This window comes from Sander vitreus, chromosome 4 (assembly GCF_031162955.1).
Source record: "Sander vitreus isolate 19-12246 chromosome 4, sanVit1, whole genome shotgun sequence".
NCBI lineage: Eukaryota > Metazoa > Chordata > Actinopteri > Perciformes > Percidae > Sander > Sander vitreus.
In genome coordinates, this window is record NC_135858.1 from 12,180,871 (window position 1) to 12,197,320 (window position 16,450).

Here is a 16,450-nt window from a genome sequence, read left to right on the forward strand (position 1 = left end):
CCCTCCCCTGGGTTCCCTCAATGGGGAGCCTGAGAGCCAGAGGGATCAGCTTAATGGGCCGACAAGAGTTGCTTTGACTGCAGACCCTTGGACAAAGAGCTCAGAACAAGTGCTACAACAGGAGCAGGTTAGCAACATACACAAGCACAGAGACAAGGGTGTGAGGGGAAAGGAGAGAGAAGGTGGCGAGGAGGGCAATGAAGGAAGAGGAGACAAAATGAGGATGAAAGGGAAAGCAGTACAGGAATAACAAGTAAAGAGTGGTGAATTAACAAAAATGGATTAAAAAGGGGAGTCATTTTGCTTATAACAAACCTAGTCTCCATCAAGCCAGACTTTATCCTTTGTACAAATGTTGATTATTGGCACAGGTTCACCCAACAAAGTATAACAAACATGCCTCTCTATAAACCAGAGTTTATCTTGAACCCTTGCCAACAGGGCACTGCATGTAACCTTTTAAATAATAAAGTAGGTAGATGTGTGCTTGATGAGGAAGGGACTACGACTCTCAGTGGTCAATGTTTAGCAGGTGGCTCTTTGGAGATTTTATAGAAGACAAGACTGGATCAAAAGGCAAACTTGACAAGTTTAGCATAATGGTGATTTGGGGGTAAAAGAAGTTCAGTTCAGTTCAGTTCAGTCACTTTATTATCCCAAATGGGAAACTTGATATGCAGTCAGGAGTGAAAGATAAAAAAGAAACACATTTAAGTAGTGGCTGTGTAACAGAGCTGATCAAGAGTTGGTTAATTCTTACTTTGGCCATCTGAGCCTGGACCCCACTGGACTTCAGAGCTGTAACTGCTTTCTGTGCTGCTGCTGGGCTGTCAAAGTCCACAAAGCCATAGCCTGTAAAATAGACAAACACATATTGAAATTGCTGTGTTGTTATTTTGTTTTGGAGTTATGTGCTTTCTTGTTGAGTTAAATATGAAGCTAAAAGCTAGGCAAGCGTAGCATAGCTTAGAAGGGGGAAACAGCTATGTTTTCAAACGTGATATTATATGTTAATTTAATAGCTTTAGATATGCTGGTAGATGCTTTTTTAAACTTTTGACAGAGCTAGGCAAGCTGTTTTCCCCTGTTCGCAGTTTTTAGGCTAAGCTCAGCTAACGTTAACTGTCTGCTGGTTGTAGCTTCATAAAATAATATGAAATTCCCCTTTAATAACAACACAACCAACACCAGTGGGATAAGTGAAGGCAACAGTCATGAAAAATCATGATGCCATCTCTCAATTTAAAAATATAAAATTAGTTAAAACGACTAACTCACCTTTACATTTGTTGGTGGTTTTATCCAAGATGGCCTTGGTCGAAACAATCTTGCCATACCTGTGGGGACAGACAAGAATACAGAAAACAGGGTCAATGACAGATGAGGTGACTATAGGGCAAAGAGGAATCTGCTCCTACCTGTGCATACCAATTCTGCCACACTTCCTCAGGCTGCCTGATTACAGCTGTAAACATGAACACATACTCAATTGTGTCTTTTTAATGCGATCATGTGTGTCACAGAAAACTTTGTCCGCCTCAACCCTTCTTTGTATGCTGGTAACTCTGTTCCCTGGCGTTGTTTTAGACAGACAGGAGACAGCACCCTAGGGCCAAAAACAATTTGTTCCAGACCTGTCTTTACCACACACACTTATACACAGACTAACACACAAACACACACCTCTCTACTAAATACAGCTCTGCTCTCGGGTATTTCTGGCTCAAATAAAGCTTTAAAGTGTTTCAATGTTTGACTTGCAAATAGAAATATTGACTTTCAAGGGAACTTAAGGTTTGCCCGATCCATTTAAATACACATAAAATAATCCAAATGGTGTATGAAACATAAGCCAGTGTCCTAACCTTTTATTTCAGTCCACGGTTGTCAATAGAAAAACATTAAAAAGGCCAATCAGTAAAAGAAAAGAAAGAATGAATGCATTGATGCAGTATTATAAAACATCAATGCTATGAAAACCACATTAAAAGCAGTAAATGAGAAGTGTTATGTAAGATGCAGAAACTAATGGAATGCAGTGTTATAAGACGGCACATCAGCACTACTGTATAATAGACCTGCCCTTGTCTGGTGAATTTAGCCAGTGAGTTCCTCTGTTTGGGAGACATGGAGTCTGGGCGGAATGTACACTGTAACCTGATGCTTAACCCCTTCAGTTCGCCTTCCTTCCCACCACATCCCTCTGCCTCGCTCTGTTTTTCCACACGCACATCGCTGGGTCCTACACTCCCGCCTAGTTTCAGTGGACATTTGCCTAGATGACTAGATCTGACTAGACGGCCACGGCAGAGACCTGTCACGTTTGACACCAGTGTCCAAAGTATTTATGCTGAAATGTTGTGGCATTATCTCCTCCAAGTTTCTAAAATGTACATACAAATACAGGCCATGCGTCTTTTTAGAAAACAAAAATAGTAGCAGATTTATATGTGAACAATCTTGATGTCAGCTAACACAATAGAGGCCACAGCTGGATTTGTGCATTCATTGTATTACCTTCAAGATAGATACAGTACATTATAAAGGACACTTCCTCACATAAATTAATAATTCATTATCCACTGCCACATAGCCAGATGACCTTTGAAAAGGCTATGTTTATAGTTTCCTACTGCCATCTAACAGCTGCAAAGTGGTCATTGGGCGTGAACAGGGTTGATATAGTGTAACCCATTCAAGCCCAACTACATTTTACATTTCTTTTGGTCATATCTCTGAGCCCTTTGAGCACAAATGTAGAAACATACATTGAAAATGTACTGTTTACCACTGTTAGAAATATTTTAGTAAAACAAAGTAATATAGTATTCACGTGTTGGCTTCAAATGGATGAACCATATCAAACTAATTATATTAGTAATATATTAGGCATTAATTAAAGAAGTATTTCACTGCTGGGGAAATAGCCTCATCATAAAACTGAGCTGTTTATGCAGTAAAAAGATGCACACGACCAGAGAAAACAGAGAAAAGGGGCTGTGGTATTCCCTTTTGCTCAAAAGGTAAAAAATCTACAACTACCAGAATGCACTGCGCCGCACCAGACCAATCAACGCTCCTGCTGGTGGGTGACGTAATGCATGCACGTCATAGAACTAATATGGCGGCTGGCTGGTACCAAACAATCTCGTCTTACAGGTAACAGTATGTTTCTGAAAACATTTGAGGCGCGTAACTGAATCTTGGTTTATTTTTAATCAGAACTGTCTAGTTTTACAGTTTAATCTAAATTCGGTCTGAGTTTGAGAATAAGAGAGACGGGTGACTCTCTCTCTCGATCCGCTTCTATACTCTTTGTGTTTGTATGCAGAAGTACAATCTGTAGTTCCAGCACGGATTTGAGATGGGAGATGAGCGCGGAGATTTGGGCGCTGGCAAGATAGAGGAAAGGTTACCATAGTTCATTTACACATACTACCCACATTGTTATGATATAAATCAGCAGAGTATGTAACTGACTCCACTGGTTTCATTTGGTAGCAGTGCATTTCAGGAACAATCTCTTTTCACTGATGTTAAGCCTCAGAACACACTATTTTGGAAGACCTTGTACTGCACACACGCAGCCCTCAGAGACATTTTTAAATAATTTTCTCTCTTTTAAGAGACACTGTTCCTTCGAGACATATTACTAAACGTACTTTGATAAGAAAATGGCTGACTATAAAAAAAAACGAGCACAAACGTTAGCTTTCTTGTTGATGATAGACACATTATGCTACAGTATGCTATCAGTGCATATCTGAATATATTAGTAGAATATATCTCATTATTGCCTTATGCTTTTTCCTTATTTCTTTAACAGTCCAAAAATCAAAACATCAATACATGGTTTGAAAGAAAATATCTTGTCAAAAACCAAAGAATAAGAAATAAATGTATATCAAACATGCCCATGTAACCTAACAGGCTCAAAATCTTCTCCAGCAGGAACACAAGCATGTAGTCCGCCATTGTTGTTGTTATGAGACGTCATCGCGGGATAAGAGGTCGAAGGCTAGAGGTCGAGGGGTGTGGCGTTGACATCATCGATACGCAAGTATGCGGCTTCGCCGTCCAAACGAAGACACAAGGGCGCCGTTTTCGAATTTTTTCACCCTGGGAACCTTTTGTTTAAAAAAAAAGTGCGTCTTCAGGCAGTGCGTTTACAGGATTCGTTTGGAAGATCGGCCAAAACGATGCAAAACATGTGCGTTTACACCAAAAAGCGACACCGTGTGGATGGCCCCTTAGAAGCATGATGAAGAAAAACAAAAGCTGCGTTTCATGTTTTTCCCACCAGGAGAGTTCAAAGGTCTGAAGGCAGTGACTGTGTGTGACCCTCTGCTTACCTCAGCCCCTCTGCAGCAGAACAGCAGCCCACCACACTGGAGGCCACAGGGACTTGAAAGACAGCTCTGACCCATAAACGGCTGTCTGACATTCTTTCCCAGCAGGCCATGCTACACTTTTCCCACTAATTTAAGTTTCCCCTTCAGAGGTAGCCGTCCCACCCACCCCTAAAGTCTCCGTCCTCTCTCAACCTCTCTAACAACACTACAATGACTTCTCTGTCCGTCCCCGGTTTTTACTCTCCTTGTGTTTCACATACTAACCGCAGATTTCAGATGTTCTTTTATTGTTCCAACTTCGACAACGTGTGCTTGTACACAATATTAACGTAATTATCAGATACGAGCCATGCAAATATGTACTGTGGATTTGATGTTTCCGAGGCTTCTTTATGTAGGGTCAGAGTGGTTAAACTGGAGAATGACACACACATATTACTGAGGGAGGGGCTGTGCTATTAGCTATGGCTAGTGCTTGTTCAGGGAGGCGTGTTGTGTTACTGCGAATGACCCGTGGAGATGACGGATGCATGGCTAAGGTTCACATTCTGTGACATACAGCATAGCCCTGACCTGCAGCAGCCAAAATCTGTTTGGTTGCTTTATTACTGGGTTTTATCGCTCTGTGTTACCCTTTACCATCAAAATTAGTGTGTATATACAGGTGTTTTAAACAAAGGTAAACCTGCTAAAAAATAGGCGATAGACTCCTTTCCCATTGCCAGTAGACGAGTATGCCTGTCTGTTTTTTTTTGTTCAGTGTCACAAACGTGCCCGGAAAGTGTTACGTTTTCCTGCTACAGCTTTCCAATACAGTGCACAAAACTGCAACCTCTGCTGTACATATTTATTTGAATATCTTTGCTAATAAACTTTTACTATCATTCGCTCCAACACAAACACACCCCAGACACACACACACACACACACACACACACACACACACACACACACACACACACACACACATTTCCCACTGGCCAAAAATCCCACTTAATCCACTAACATCAGGCTTTTGTCAGCAGTGTGTGTGTGTGTGTGTGTGTGTGTGTGTGTGTGTGTGTGTGTGTGTGTGTGTGTGTGTGTGTCTGTAAGGTTAGGTTGGGACATGAGGAACAAGCTGTATCCTTCTCTGGCCCCTTCTCTCCTTCTTCACCCGTCCTCTCCTTTTCCCAACTCTATGCATTTGTTTCCTCTTTCCTTTATTTCCTTCTAAGGCTCTACCATTTTGCCATTTTGACAATTTCTAGTGTTTCCTGGGATTGTTAAGATTTAATCAAACTGACTTTAGTTGTGGTAATTCAGCATCCTTATTCACAAACCACTTTTCATCAAGATATATCACAGGCATTGAATTGAATCAAATCAAAATTATATTGTGGCAGACTTTGTAATATCAGCAAATATTGTATTGTCCAAAGAATTGATAGAATATTGTATTGTGATAAAACTTGTAATATACACCTCTAATAAATTTCCCAAAATGTCACACTATTCCATTATATAAATTAGCCTTATGGTGTGGAATTCTTGAGGCTCAATTCGCAAATTAAATCCAATTTTTATATCATCAGTCCATCAAAAACAAAAGTTTGAAAGTCACTCACGGTTGGCAGAGCTTGACCAGGTCTTGGTCTGTGGTCCCCGGATGGAGGCCGCGGATGTACAGGTTAGTTTTACTCAGCTGTTCTCCTCCCCCACTGCTGTTGCTGCTACTGTTGGTGTTTGGACTGGGGGGTGCCATTTGGTGGCCGGAGGACACATAGGCCTGCTGCAATAAGAAAGAAACAAAATTAAATAGAACTGTGCGTGAGCACACAAAAGAAATAATTGTGAAAATACTCCATATTTTCAAACACCAGCAAACATTGGACAAGCACAGCGATGTTAGATATTATTCAATGTGTCGTGTGAAAAACTCAAAGGAGTGTTTAGAGATGTGGAGATAGAAAGTAATCCTGCATGAGACAGATGATTTTGGAGCTGCGAAAAATGATATCATAGATCCCTCATGTCAACACTCACCAATAGTGTTTTCTGAGGGGAATGTGGTGCCTCTTGGCTGCCTACTCCATATAGGGAAAAGAGGCCTCTTTCTCCGTGTTGAGTAACTTCTTTTTTACTTTTGGAACAACAACAAAAAATCTTGCGGTGCATATGATAAGCTCTTAAGATCTAAAAATAACATTTAGTCAGCCTGATGATGCGGGATTGAATAATAGACATCAACCGATTGTGAACAATGTTTACACTTCATCTCCTTTTGCTATTTTACTTATAGCCTACTTGTGAAAGCAGGTATTTCTAAATGAATTGCTGCCATCTGTTCAAGCTTACATTTCAATCGCCCTAAACTCGAAGAAGCCTCAGGTTCAACACCGTCCTTCTGACATTTCCCTCTCAAACTGTTTCTGGGGTTAACAGTTAAGTAGATACTGAGCAAGATGGAATAACTGGGTTAAGTTCGTCCACATTACATACAACGTCCATTGTTCAAAACAAGGAAGAAACAAGGAGAATTCAAAGAGATGAGCAAAAACAGCACACTAGAAGTTTGTTATTGACATGCTCTACCTCAACTCTTACTGAACCTCCCTCTCATTTTTTATGTTGGGTTGTTTTGTTTCAGCGAGGACTTAGTGCCGGTGAATACTAGTTGTAAACTATGGTGGTCAACTAGTAGATGACTCACCACTAGGAACATGAAAGGCTGTTGTGCAACAACCACCTCTCACTGGGATTGTGGTTCTCCTTGGAGCAATCAAACAAAAGATTGTGTAACCATGAAGAGGAATATTTTTTGTATTGGGATAAATGCGGTTTCATCATTACTTTGAAAAAAAAAAAAAGACCTTTCTTTCCAGGAATAGATCTACTGGCTGTTCTCCAAATAAGACTGAGGCAATAAATAGCAGAGTGCAGACCTGGCAAATGTTTTGTCTGTTTGCTGTGAGAAAATTACTTTAATCACATTAATCTGACAGCCATATGTTTTCATTCAGTGTTGCATACGAAGGAAGAAGAGCAATGTGCTTTCAGCTCAGCACTGTGAGGGTGGAGCGTATCATTTGAGAGAGCAATTGGACAGAGGCGACGAGAGGACAATGGGTTAATTATCAGGAGAGAGGAGAGGGTCACTGATCAGACTTAGGGTGTTTATGAAAAGAAAGCCCAGCAGGAAGCCACGGTCACACCAGGACCACCAGCAACGCCAACCAATCCTGCTAATTAGACGCCATCTGTAAGGCATGGCGCCCCTCTCAGACAGCCCCTCTGACCTCTATTTTGCCAGCAGCACGGCAGCCGCTTCAACAACACACTCATTTCTCTAAAGACAATCCTCTCTTTCTCTACTGCTGAATAAACCTGAAAACGTTGCATGTGTTTGTTCATGTTAGGTAAGATGAAGACATGACCTGCTCAAAGTAAAACAAAGAATAGATGCGTGTGCGTTCTTTCCTTTCCTCTCTTTCATTCCAAGGATATTTACACATGTGCACCAGTAAAAAGACACAAATGACAGGATGTACACACACACACACATTCTCAGGGCCCCAAAAAAGTGTAGTTCATGATATATACATTTTTGGAGGCAGCTAATTTGTGAATGAAAGAGCAAGACAGCGGAGACCTGTAATCTCGTTCACACACTCGCTCCAGACTGTACCAGGAGCAGACCATTGCAACAAAACCCATTAAATCAACACATATACACACACACACACACACACACACACACACACACACACACACACACACACACACACACACACACACACACACCATATTTGAGAGCTGCATAAGATCTTGAGGGAAAATGTATCATCTATGACCTTTAAACTATACAAAATATAATCAGCAAGTGAACTAATCAAGTTTAAAGTACAAAAGCTTGGAACAGTCTTTGCTGCCCTGCTGGTTGGTGATTACATTTCAGACTCTTGCAGCATCCTTATGCATTTAATTTGAATGTATTGTGTTGAAGACCTATGCTGAAACACGCTTTTTTACCTTTTATTTGGAATAGTTGATCAGTAGTTGCGGAGAGAGCAACAAGATCTAAGGAACAAATAAATCATGTCACCAATCTAGGCCTGCAACAAACCAAGTTCCCACCTCTGGGAAATTATGACAGGCCAATGTAATGTCTTGCAATTGATTGTTTGCTCTGACCAAAAGTACAAAATCCCAAAGTTATTCAATTTACAAGAAAAACACAGAGAAGCATCACATTTGAGAAAATGGAAACAGTGAAAGCTTTGTGTATTGCTTAATAAATGACTGATTTCCTGATCTATTTAATTACTAATCGTTTAAGAACTAATCCAATATCCTATTTAACAGATTAGTAGATCATTAATCAAACATTTAGTCAGTTTTAGCCAACTTCAAACTTCATTATACTAAAAGAACAATCTGATTAGTTCCATTAATTATATATTTTAATGAACATTGATTAAGCACTTTCTAATCTTTATGAATATTCCAAACAGGTATTTCTTACTACTGATGTGACTGTAGAACCATTTGAAACATGAACCTCAGGAGACGACATGTGGGTTTTTGATGGGTTTGCATTTCTCCTCCTCTGCTGAACCACTCCAAATTCATAACAAAAGGCTAAAAAAAATATCACTGGATATTTTTAGGACCAAACTTAACACAAAAACACTTCTATAAATAAAAGCATTTCCTTACATCAATACTCTGAAGCTGCCAGTGTCTTTCTCAAATACTGCATGCTGTTGGTGCTGACGGACTTTAATCTTAAAAGACATCAAAAATGTAATTTTTTTAATTTTTTGTGTTGACATCAAAATAAGTTATTAACTGTGATACATTTATATAAACACTTAAAACGCTTGATAATGTATCTCTGCCTAGATGTCCAACCCTCTTCTTAGTCTCACTCCATCTCTGTTTTTATCTCTGTCGCTCCCTGTGGGGGCTTCTCCAGTTGACCCCAGTTTGACCCACAGAATTCCATAGATTTCCTGGCTGTTGGGGCGGGGGGGTCTGCCGACCTTCCCATGTCCTGGCTTCATGTCTTACATTAGACAGGAAAGAGCCATGGCTGTCTGACCAGCTGACCGACTTACATGCTAATGCACAGATTTATAGCCTGGCTGAATGAGGACGCAGCATCCGGCTTGTATAGAGTTACGCCGCTGAGATGACACTTTGCACCAGCTCCACTGTAGCTCTGACAAGGAAAATGAGTCACGGGAAAAGGAATTAGATACCGCTTCTGAAGCATCGACAAACATTTTGGAAAAGCTATTTGACTCTAAAACCAAATAATTTCCTGTTTGTCATGTTGATAAAAACAATACAAACATAAAAAACTACTCATTTGTCAGACTAATACATCTGGAAAAATAGTCTTGTTACATTAGCTGAGGGTTAGGTAAGGACTGTGTGTCTAGTAAAGCAGTAAGCCCCAGTATGGCAGCAGGCAAGAAATCCTCTCTATCTGCTCCTGATCTTATCACACGGGCATTTGAATGATGAGCTCTGCATTCCAACCAGGTGACAGGGACACCAAACTCACGTCTAGACTCGTTCCTGAGTCTTCCTTCATTGCTTTCTGTCTCTAACCCTCGCCTTCCTTTTGTCTTTTTTATAGGCACCTATTCATCTTACAAACTGTCTGTCTCTTAATGTTGTTGATCACACCTTGATGCACTTGCACAGTGCAAATGCACATGCATGCATGGCTTTTCAAGCCAGGTCAGGTGGCCAAAGCCGGGAAGCTTGGAAACGGATACTGACAAACATTGGCCCTCAGCTCAGCTAGAGATCTAACAAAATGTGAGACACACCGAGTGTCTGGCATCACTGCGGTACTTGGCATCGGATTTCTGACAGCTGTGCTTTCTCCAAGGACTTGTTCTCCCTCTCTACCTGTTCACCTTGGCCAGTTCATAGGTTGGCACTTAAGCTGGAGACCAATCTAAAACATCTGACACCATTAAACAAAGAGATAGATAAACATATAACTGGCAGAGGGCCAGAAGGACAAAGGTGACTCTACAACAGAGTTTAATGAGAACAGAGTCACTGCAGCAGAACAGCTGGTTTAATACACACACAATAAAGTAGCCCTGTAGACATCACTTATTTGTGTATGTAATGTTTTTTCTGTTGTGGAATTGTTACAAACATGCATTGATGAGCATATATGATGTGTTCAAACTCAAAGCCTTTTGTACACAGCATTTAACTTTGGCATAAAGAAAAAATTGAATTAAAGCAAGATTATTATGTTGTAATTTTAGCCTGACCAATACTGGACTTTTTAAGACGATATTTACTACCTAATATACTGTAATACATATAGCTTATTAGCTCAGGGAGTTTAAAAATCTGATAATGATATATGGGTGCATAGTATCTTTTATTTTTTAAACAATCTTGGTACAGATCCCTTAGAAGTTTTTTTTTTTATTGTGACCAATATACATAGTTAGTGGGACATTACAGTGTAAAAATCATCTTGTCTGTGCCTTCTGGTGGATGTAATTGAGACACCGTTTCTAAATTACCTCAGACCTATCATTGGCATTTCTGTATTGCAATATCTTGTTACTTATCGTCCAACATTTCCTTAAGATTTAAACTCTATTGACCAAACTCCAAAGGCAAAATAAGGGATCAAGATCTTACTTGTATGGTTGTAGGTTACTTGTACATGATGTTACTGCTGGCAGTCACTCTGCTCCTAGCTTAAAGCTGCATTGAATGATTTTTGACCACAACACAAACTCCAAAACAAACTAACAGACACACAGTCCATTGCATTAAAATGTATATGGCTGTGTTATTAATTGCCTACTTACACATCCAACAGTCACGGAGCAACATTATTATCTCTATTGGAAGCATGTTTCTGGCTTGGTTTCAATAAATATAAATTCATCATTAAAGGGATGCATTGATCAGATATGCAGGATAGGTAGTGGCATTATAAATAAAATTATATTTGGTGTGTATCAGTTACATTCAATTAGTAGCAACGGGCCGCCAAAACACTATTTTACGTGCCACAGCATGCCTGTGTTACCATGTTACCAAATGATTTTAATCAGTTCTATGCACTTGGATCAGTACATCCTACCAATAATCACCGCATTCACTATAGTCAGTATCTTTGTCTTTAACTGTTGTGCTGGGCAGGTCATGTTTATCAGAGCTTATTTGAAATGCTTTTGCCCCCAGTCTTGAGAGAAGAGTGACTGATCACTGCCTGCTCAAAATAAACCCTGCTGATTGGACAGTTTACATGTGAATTGTACAATTTGATTTACCAAAGCAGGCCAGCTAAACACTAACTGTCAATGTTGAATCTGATCAAGTTTTAAAACAGTAACTGTTACTTATTATATGAATCCATTAGTACATGCAGCCATGATCTGGGCTAACTAATCACTGTGCCTTTTTTCTCGTGAAATTACTGAGAGGGTTATTCAATTTCACAGAACAATATATTATAATATACATAATGCATAACATAAATAATATTAGGGCCGCAACTAACGATTATTTTCGATTAATCTGTTGATTATTTTCTCGATTATTCAATTAGTTGTTTGGTCTATAAAATGTCAGAAAACGGTGAAAAATGTGGATCAGTTTCCCAAAGCCCAAGATGACGTCCTCAAATGTCTTGTTTTGTCCACAACTCAAGGAAATTCAGTTTACTGTCACAGAGGAGAGAAGAAACTAGAAAATATTCACATTTAAGAAGCTGGAATCAAATCAATTTTTACTTTTGTCTTAAAAAATGACTTAAACCGACATATCAATTATCAAAATAGTCTGCGATTAATTTAATCGATTAATCTTTGCAGCTCTACATAATATATCATTATTACAAATTTTATTTGCACTGTTTTTGGTACACCTTATTCTCTATGTGACTATTAGAAAAATGGACTTCAAGTTCTCAAGTCACAAGCGCAGGATCTGTGATATAACAAACCTGCTTTACCAACAAAACTCAAGGTGTTCATAAGAGGCCATTCTTTCTATTAACCATAGGATTCTACAGTATGTTACAAGGTAAAAATCAATCTTTCCTTCATGTTTTATGTGCCTGTATGTCGATGTGTGTAAGCCTTTTATCAAGCCTCTTTTGTGTGGAAGCATTTCAAATCAATAAATTGCACTGCTACAACACACTGTTGTAGCAGTCACACTGAGTGTTGTCAAAGAGTAATGTCACAAAAGTTAAGAATACTTAGCATGGGCAAGAATTAGTGATGCCTGAAAGCTGGTGGAGTTGAAAGTGAAATTATTTAAAGAAGCATGGGAGACTTCACTTCTGCTATTCTTCATGTCTGAATAGTCTTTACATCTGTGTCACAATTGAATGCTCCAGTTAATGTTTTTCTTTCATTTTCTTTTCATATCCAGTTGTGTTTTGATCCAATAAATGTGTTGAAGCAGATCTTTAAATCACAGCAGTACGTTGACATTGAAAAGGAACCCCGCCAACATGAGAACAAAAATCTGATTGACAAGTATAAAAACCAGCCTTTCGATGAGCCCCTGAGCGAGATGCTTGATACCTTAGAAGCGGCAAACCGCCTCCTGTTATTTTTCCATCCAGGAAGCGTTACACAGAAACCTACCAAATTTGATTTGAGAACATTAATTCTATTTATTTGAGGGAGGAAATGAGGTGCTGAGTCAGGGGAGGAGCAGCTGGCTTTAAGCACAACAGAAATCAAACACCTCTTAGTCATCAGGCTGGGTAATCACCTTGCACACACAAAGAGTGCTTTTCTAACCTCTCAGCGTGCTGATTTTGTGATCAGGCTTTTATTGTGTGTACTAGTGCAGCTCAGGTATTGCAGTATGTGAGCAGGAGATAAAGAATGAAGATGAAGTGGATGTGGGAGGAGAAAATGTAAGGGATCGCAACACAGGAACTTGACCTCTCTGTGAACTTTAGCTCCACAAAATAGAGAGGCTTGGGACCACTAAAACTTCTTTTTACACTCTATTTAAAACTTTTTTTATTTCAATTTAATTTGAATTTGAGGCTTCATTTGTATGTAGTGCATGTTCATAATGTATGTAGCAAGGCCAAGTACATTCTGGCCTCTGTATATACATCATTCTAGTCTTTTTCAGATTTTTTTAAAGTTACTTATCATCTGTTGTTGTACTTCTGCTGCTGTGACACTTTACCTGTGTAGGATCAATAAAGTTTCTTATTTCATACATTTCAGTTCATTCATTTATATTTTTCTTTTCAGATGGCATGTTATCATTGGTTCCTGTAAAACTCACCTTTGGCAGTATTTTTGTCAATTTGATTTAAAAAAAGATTTGACATATTCAGAAGTGACTGTAAAATGTATTACCCTATTATAGGCAACCTACACAAAAGGCATAAAGGTGAGCGTTCCTATGAGGTCTATGATAACTGCCCTAGTGCTGCATTAATTTCTGCTTAAAGGCAAAATTCAACATTTTGGGGAAAACGCTGGTAGATTTTTACCTTTGACCAAGTTGTTGCTGCATTTAAACGGTCTGAATTGTAATTCCTGTTCAAATGTTTCACCAAGTTGCTGGTGCACAATGTATTATTTTAATAATACATAACGATTCAGTAAATTTATTTCCATGTATTTATTATTTACAAAATTAGTAAAGCAATGTTTAAGTCAAGCCTGATGTTGAGTTACACATAAAAGAATGATCCCAGTTACTTCCACACAGTGAGGCATACAGCTTATTAATTAAACACTGGTATCGGATCGGTACTCTGTATCGGCCGACAGCCAAAGCCCAGGTATCGGTATCGGTACAGAAAAAGTCAAATTGGTCATCCATAGTACTATCATATATATGACCAGAACAGCAACAAATCCTGAAAAGCTGGAACCTGCTAATGTTGCAAAAAGCAGTTTTGCTTAAAAAAATAATTGAAACAACTAAGCGATTATTATATAATAGCTAGTTTATAGCTAGTTGATATTGGAAGAGGCATTGCTGTTTAAAATGAGGACAGGTCATTTGATATGCTGTTACTTAATAACTGTGTAACAGCTTCTTAATTTATATTATACAATTATAATATATATAGTCAGAAACAACAGGGACCCATTTTAAAGAATGAAACTGCAACTGCTGACACTTACAAGACTGCAATCCTGATTGCTAATACAGTTTATTTCCTTTTAAGTGACTTTTAACACTTGTATTGGTCCCTGGTGAGCTACAATGGTTTGCAATGATAGTTTAGGGAGGGAATTGTTTGTCAAATAGTCTCCTCATAGCAACGAAATGAGGTCCAACAACCTAGTAACAGCTTGAGTAAAGGACTGCACATAAATGTACATACATTAAAAAATAAATTGCCTATTTTTGTGTGCGAGTGTGTGTAGAACAAACAAATACACAACGCTATTTTCTTCCGACAAGCACTAGTGTTAACATCAGATCTGGGAGAGATGAGCAGCCAGGCGGTGCCCAAGATCACAAAAAGACAATAAGTCAATATACATTTTCCAAATGCCATTTAGAGTTCTGCAGCACGGCACACAGCAACACAGTCTGTGAAAAGCAGCCAGAGAAGAAGAACAGGAAGAGCTACTGTGAATTTAGTGGCTGTAAAATCACAACATCCATCACCACAACCAACCATCACTTCTAAGCCATTATGGTCCATAGAGAGAGAACACACATACGTGCAACCTACCTTATACACAGCTCAGTAAAAGGGATTTTAGAAAGCAAAAAACGTGTTTTAATGCAAAAAAGAAATCAGCTCTGCCAGCAGTAACCAGAAATAAATGCATTTTAAAACAATTTTGTAATTTAGGTAGGCTATTTAATTTGTTTTCCTAATCTTGTACTGCTGTACATCAAATCTTGTTGAGAGTATCCTTCCCTCACATATTGGTTACAAAAGTGACTATGTCAACATTAAATGTAATGACGAGAGCGCGATTCATAATTCTGGGAATGTAGTCATCATGGTCTGGTGGGATTTTCAAGGGGTGGGGCATATTCTGCTTTCAGATGGGAAACGAGGGAGAAAAAAAAACTTTGCAAACTTACGCGGCAGCGGAGACAATGAAGACCTGATTTATTAACACTAGCTATGAGTGTCCGGAGTAAGAGGCAGAATTCATTTTGTAACATGTTCCCCTCAGCCTGCCTTTCACCCTACCCCCACTTTCACAAACACATCCAGGCACAGACGCGCTATCCCAACGCGGTACAGTTCACCCATAAAAGTTGCTCTCCACCATTGACTTTTTTCAAATGAGTGAGCAGAGCCGTATCGACATCCTTACTGTAGTACGCAAGCACAAATACTACGAAATAAAACACCAGGGGTCCAACATGACAGGACCGAGCGGTAGCTCATTTTCCTACCTACACAAACCACGGAGTACGGCTGCTCTATACGCCGATTTTCACTCCATGAAGTCTGAAGTTAAATTCAGTACGTTTGGCTTTTCAAGGACACTGCAGCTCACTGTCACAAGCCCTTTTCTGTCGCGACAAACGCGGGCGTGTTGCCCTGCAGGGCGAACAAGCCTTAAATAAGGGGAAATCCTGAAAGCGTTTACCTTTTTGCTGTTTCTGCTGTTATAGCCGTTGTATGGGTTGATTCCTGCCCTTGGCGGTACGGAGAGCAGCATTTTTCTCGGCGCTATGTCCGGAGCGGCGAACACAGCCCAGGCTGCCAGCTGACGTCAGCAGCTGGGGAAGTGAGTGCCTGGAGTCCTGCTGCTTGACTGCAAGTGGTGCTGCTGCTGCTGCTGCTGCTGCTGCTGCTGCTGCTGCTGCTGCTGCTGCTGCTGCTGCTGCTGCTGCTGCTGCTGCTGCTGCTGCTGCTGCTGCTGCTGCTGCTGCTGCTGCTGCATGACAGGGGCCCCCACTGCTGGCCCCTGGGCTACTTTAAGGGTCCTTCACACGGATACAGGTGGTCCACAGAGAAGAACGGATTAGCTCGACTTCATTCACCTCCCACTGTTATTTCTCTCACAGGGAAGAATAACTAGAAAAAAGCTCCTCAAAACTGTGACTCTTACAACAAAACGCTTGTAAAATCAGGTTATTGTGTGCTAAGTTTT

The 16,450-nt window shown here is 39.8% G+C and overlaps 1 protein-coding gene across 4 annotated transcripts in view; it reads right to left on the reverse strand.

Moving 5' to 3' along the window:
* Positions 1-16,098, reverse strand: part of LOC144516751 (RNA-binding motif, single-stranded-interacting protein 2-like) — a 28,499-nt gene extending 12,401 nt beyond the window's left edge. Inside the window, exons 1-4 of one of the 4 annotated variants that reach the window (XM_078248330.1) lie at positions 15,944-16,098; positions 5,960-6,120; positions 1,279-1,337; positions 761-852 (exon numbers count right to left, since the gene is read on the reverse strand). In XM_078248330.1, coding sequence (XP_078104456.1) covers positions 761-852; positions 1,279-1,337; positions 5,960-6,120; positions 15,944-16,015 — 384 coding nt within the window. In that variant the 5' untranslated portion in view covers positions 16,016-16,098. Of the gene's footprint in view, positions 1-760; positions 853-1,278; positions 1,338-5,959; positions 6,124-15,063; positions 15,086-15,943 lie in introns of those variants that run through there. The other 3 variants (XM_078248331.1, XM_078248329.1, XM_078248332.1) reach the window with 3 other exon arrangements.
* Between the last annotated feature and the right edge of the window lie 352 nt (positions 16,099-16,450).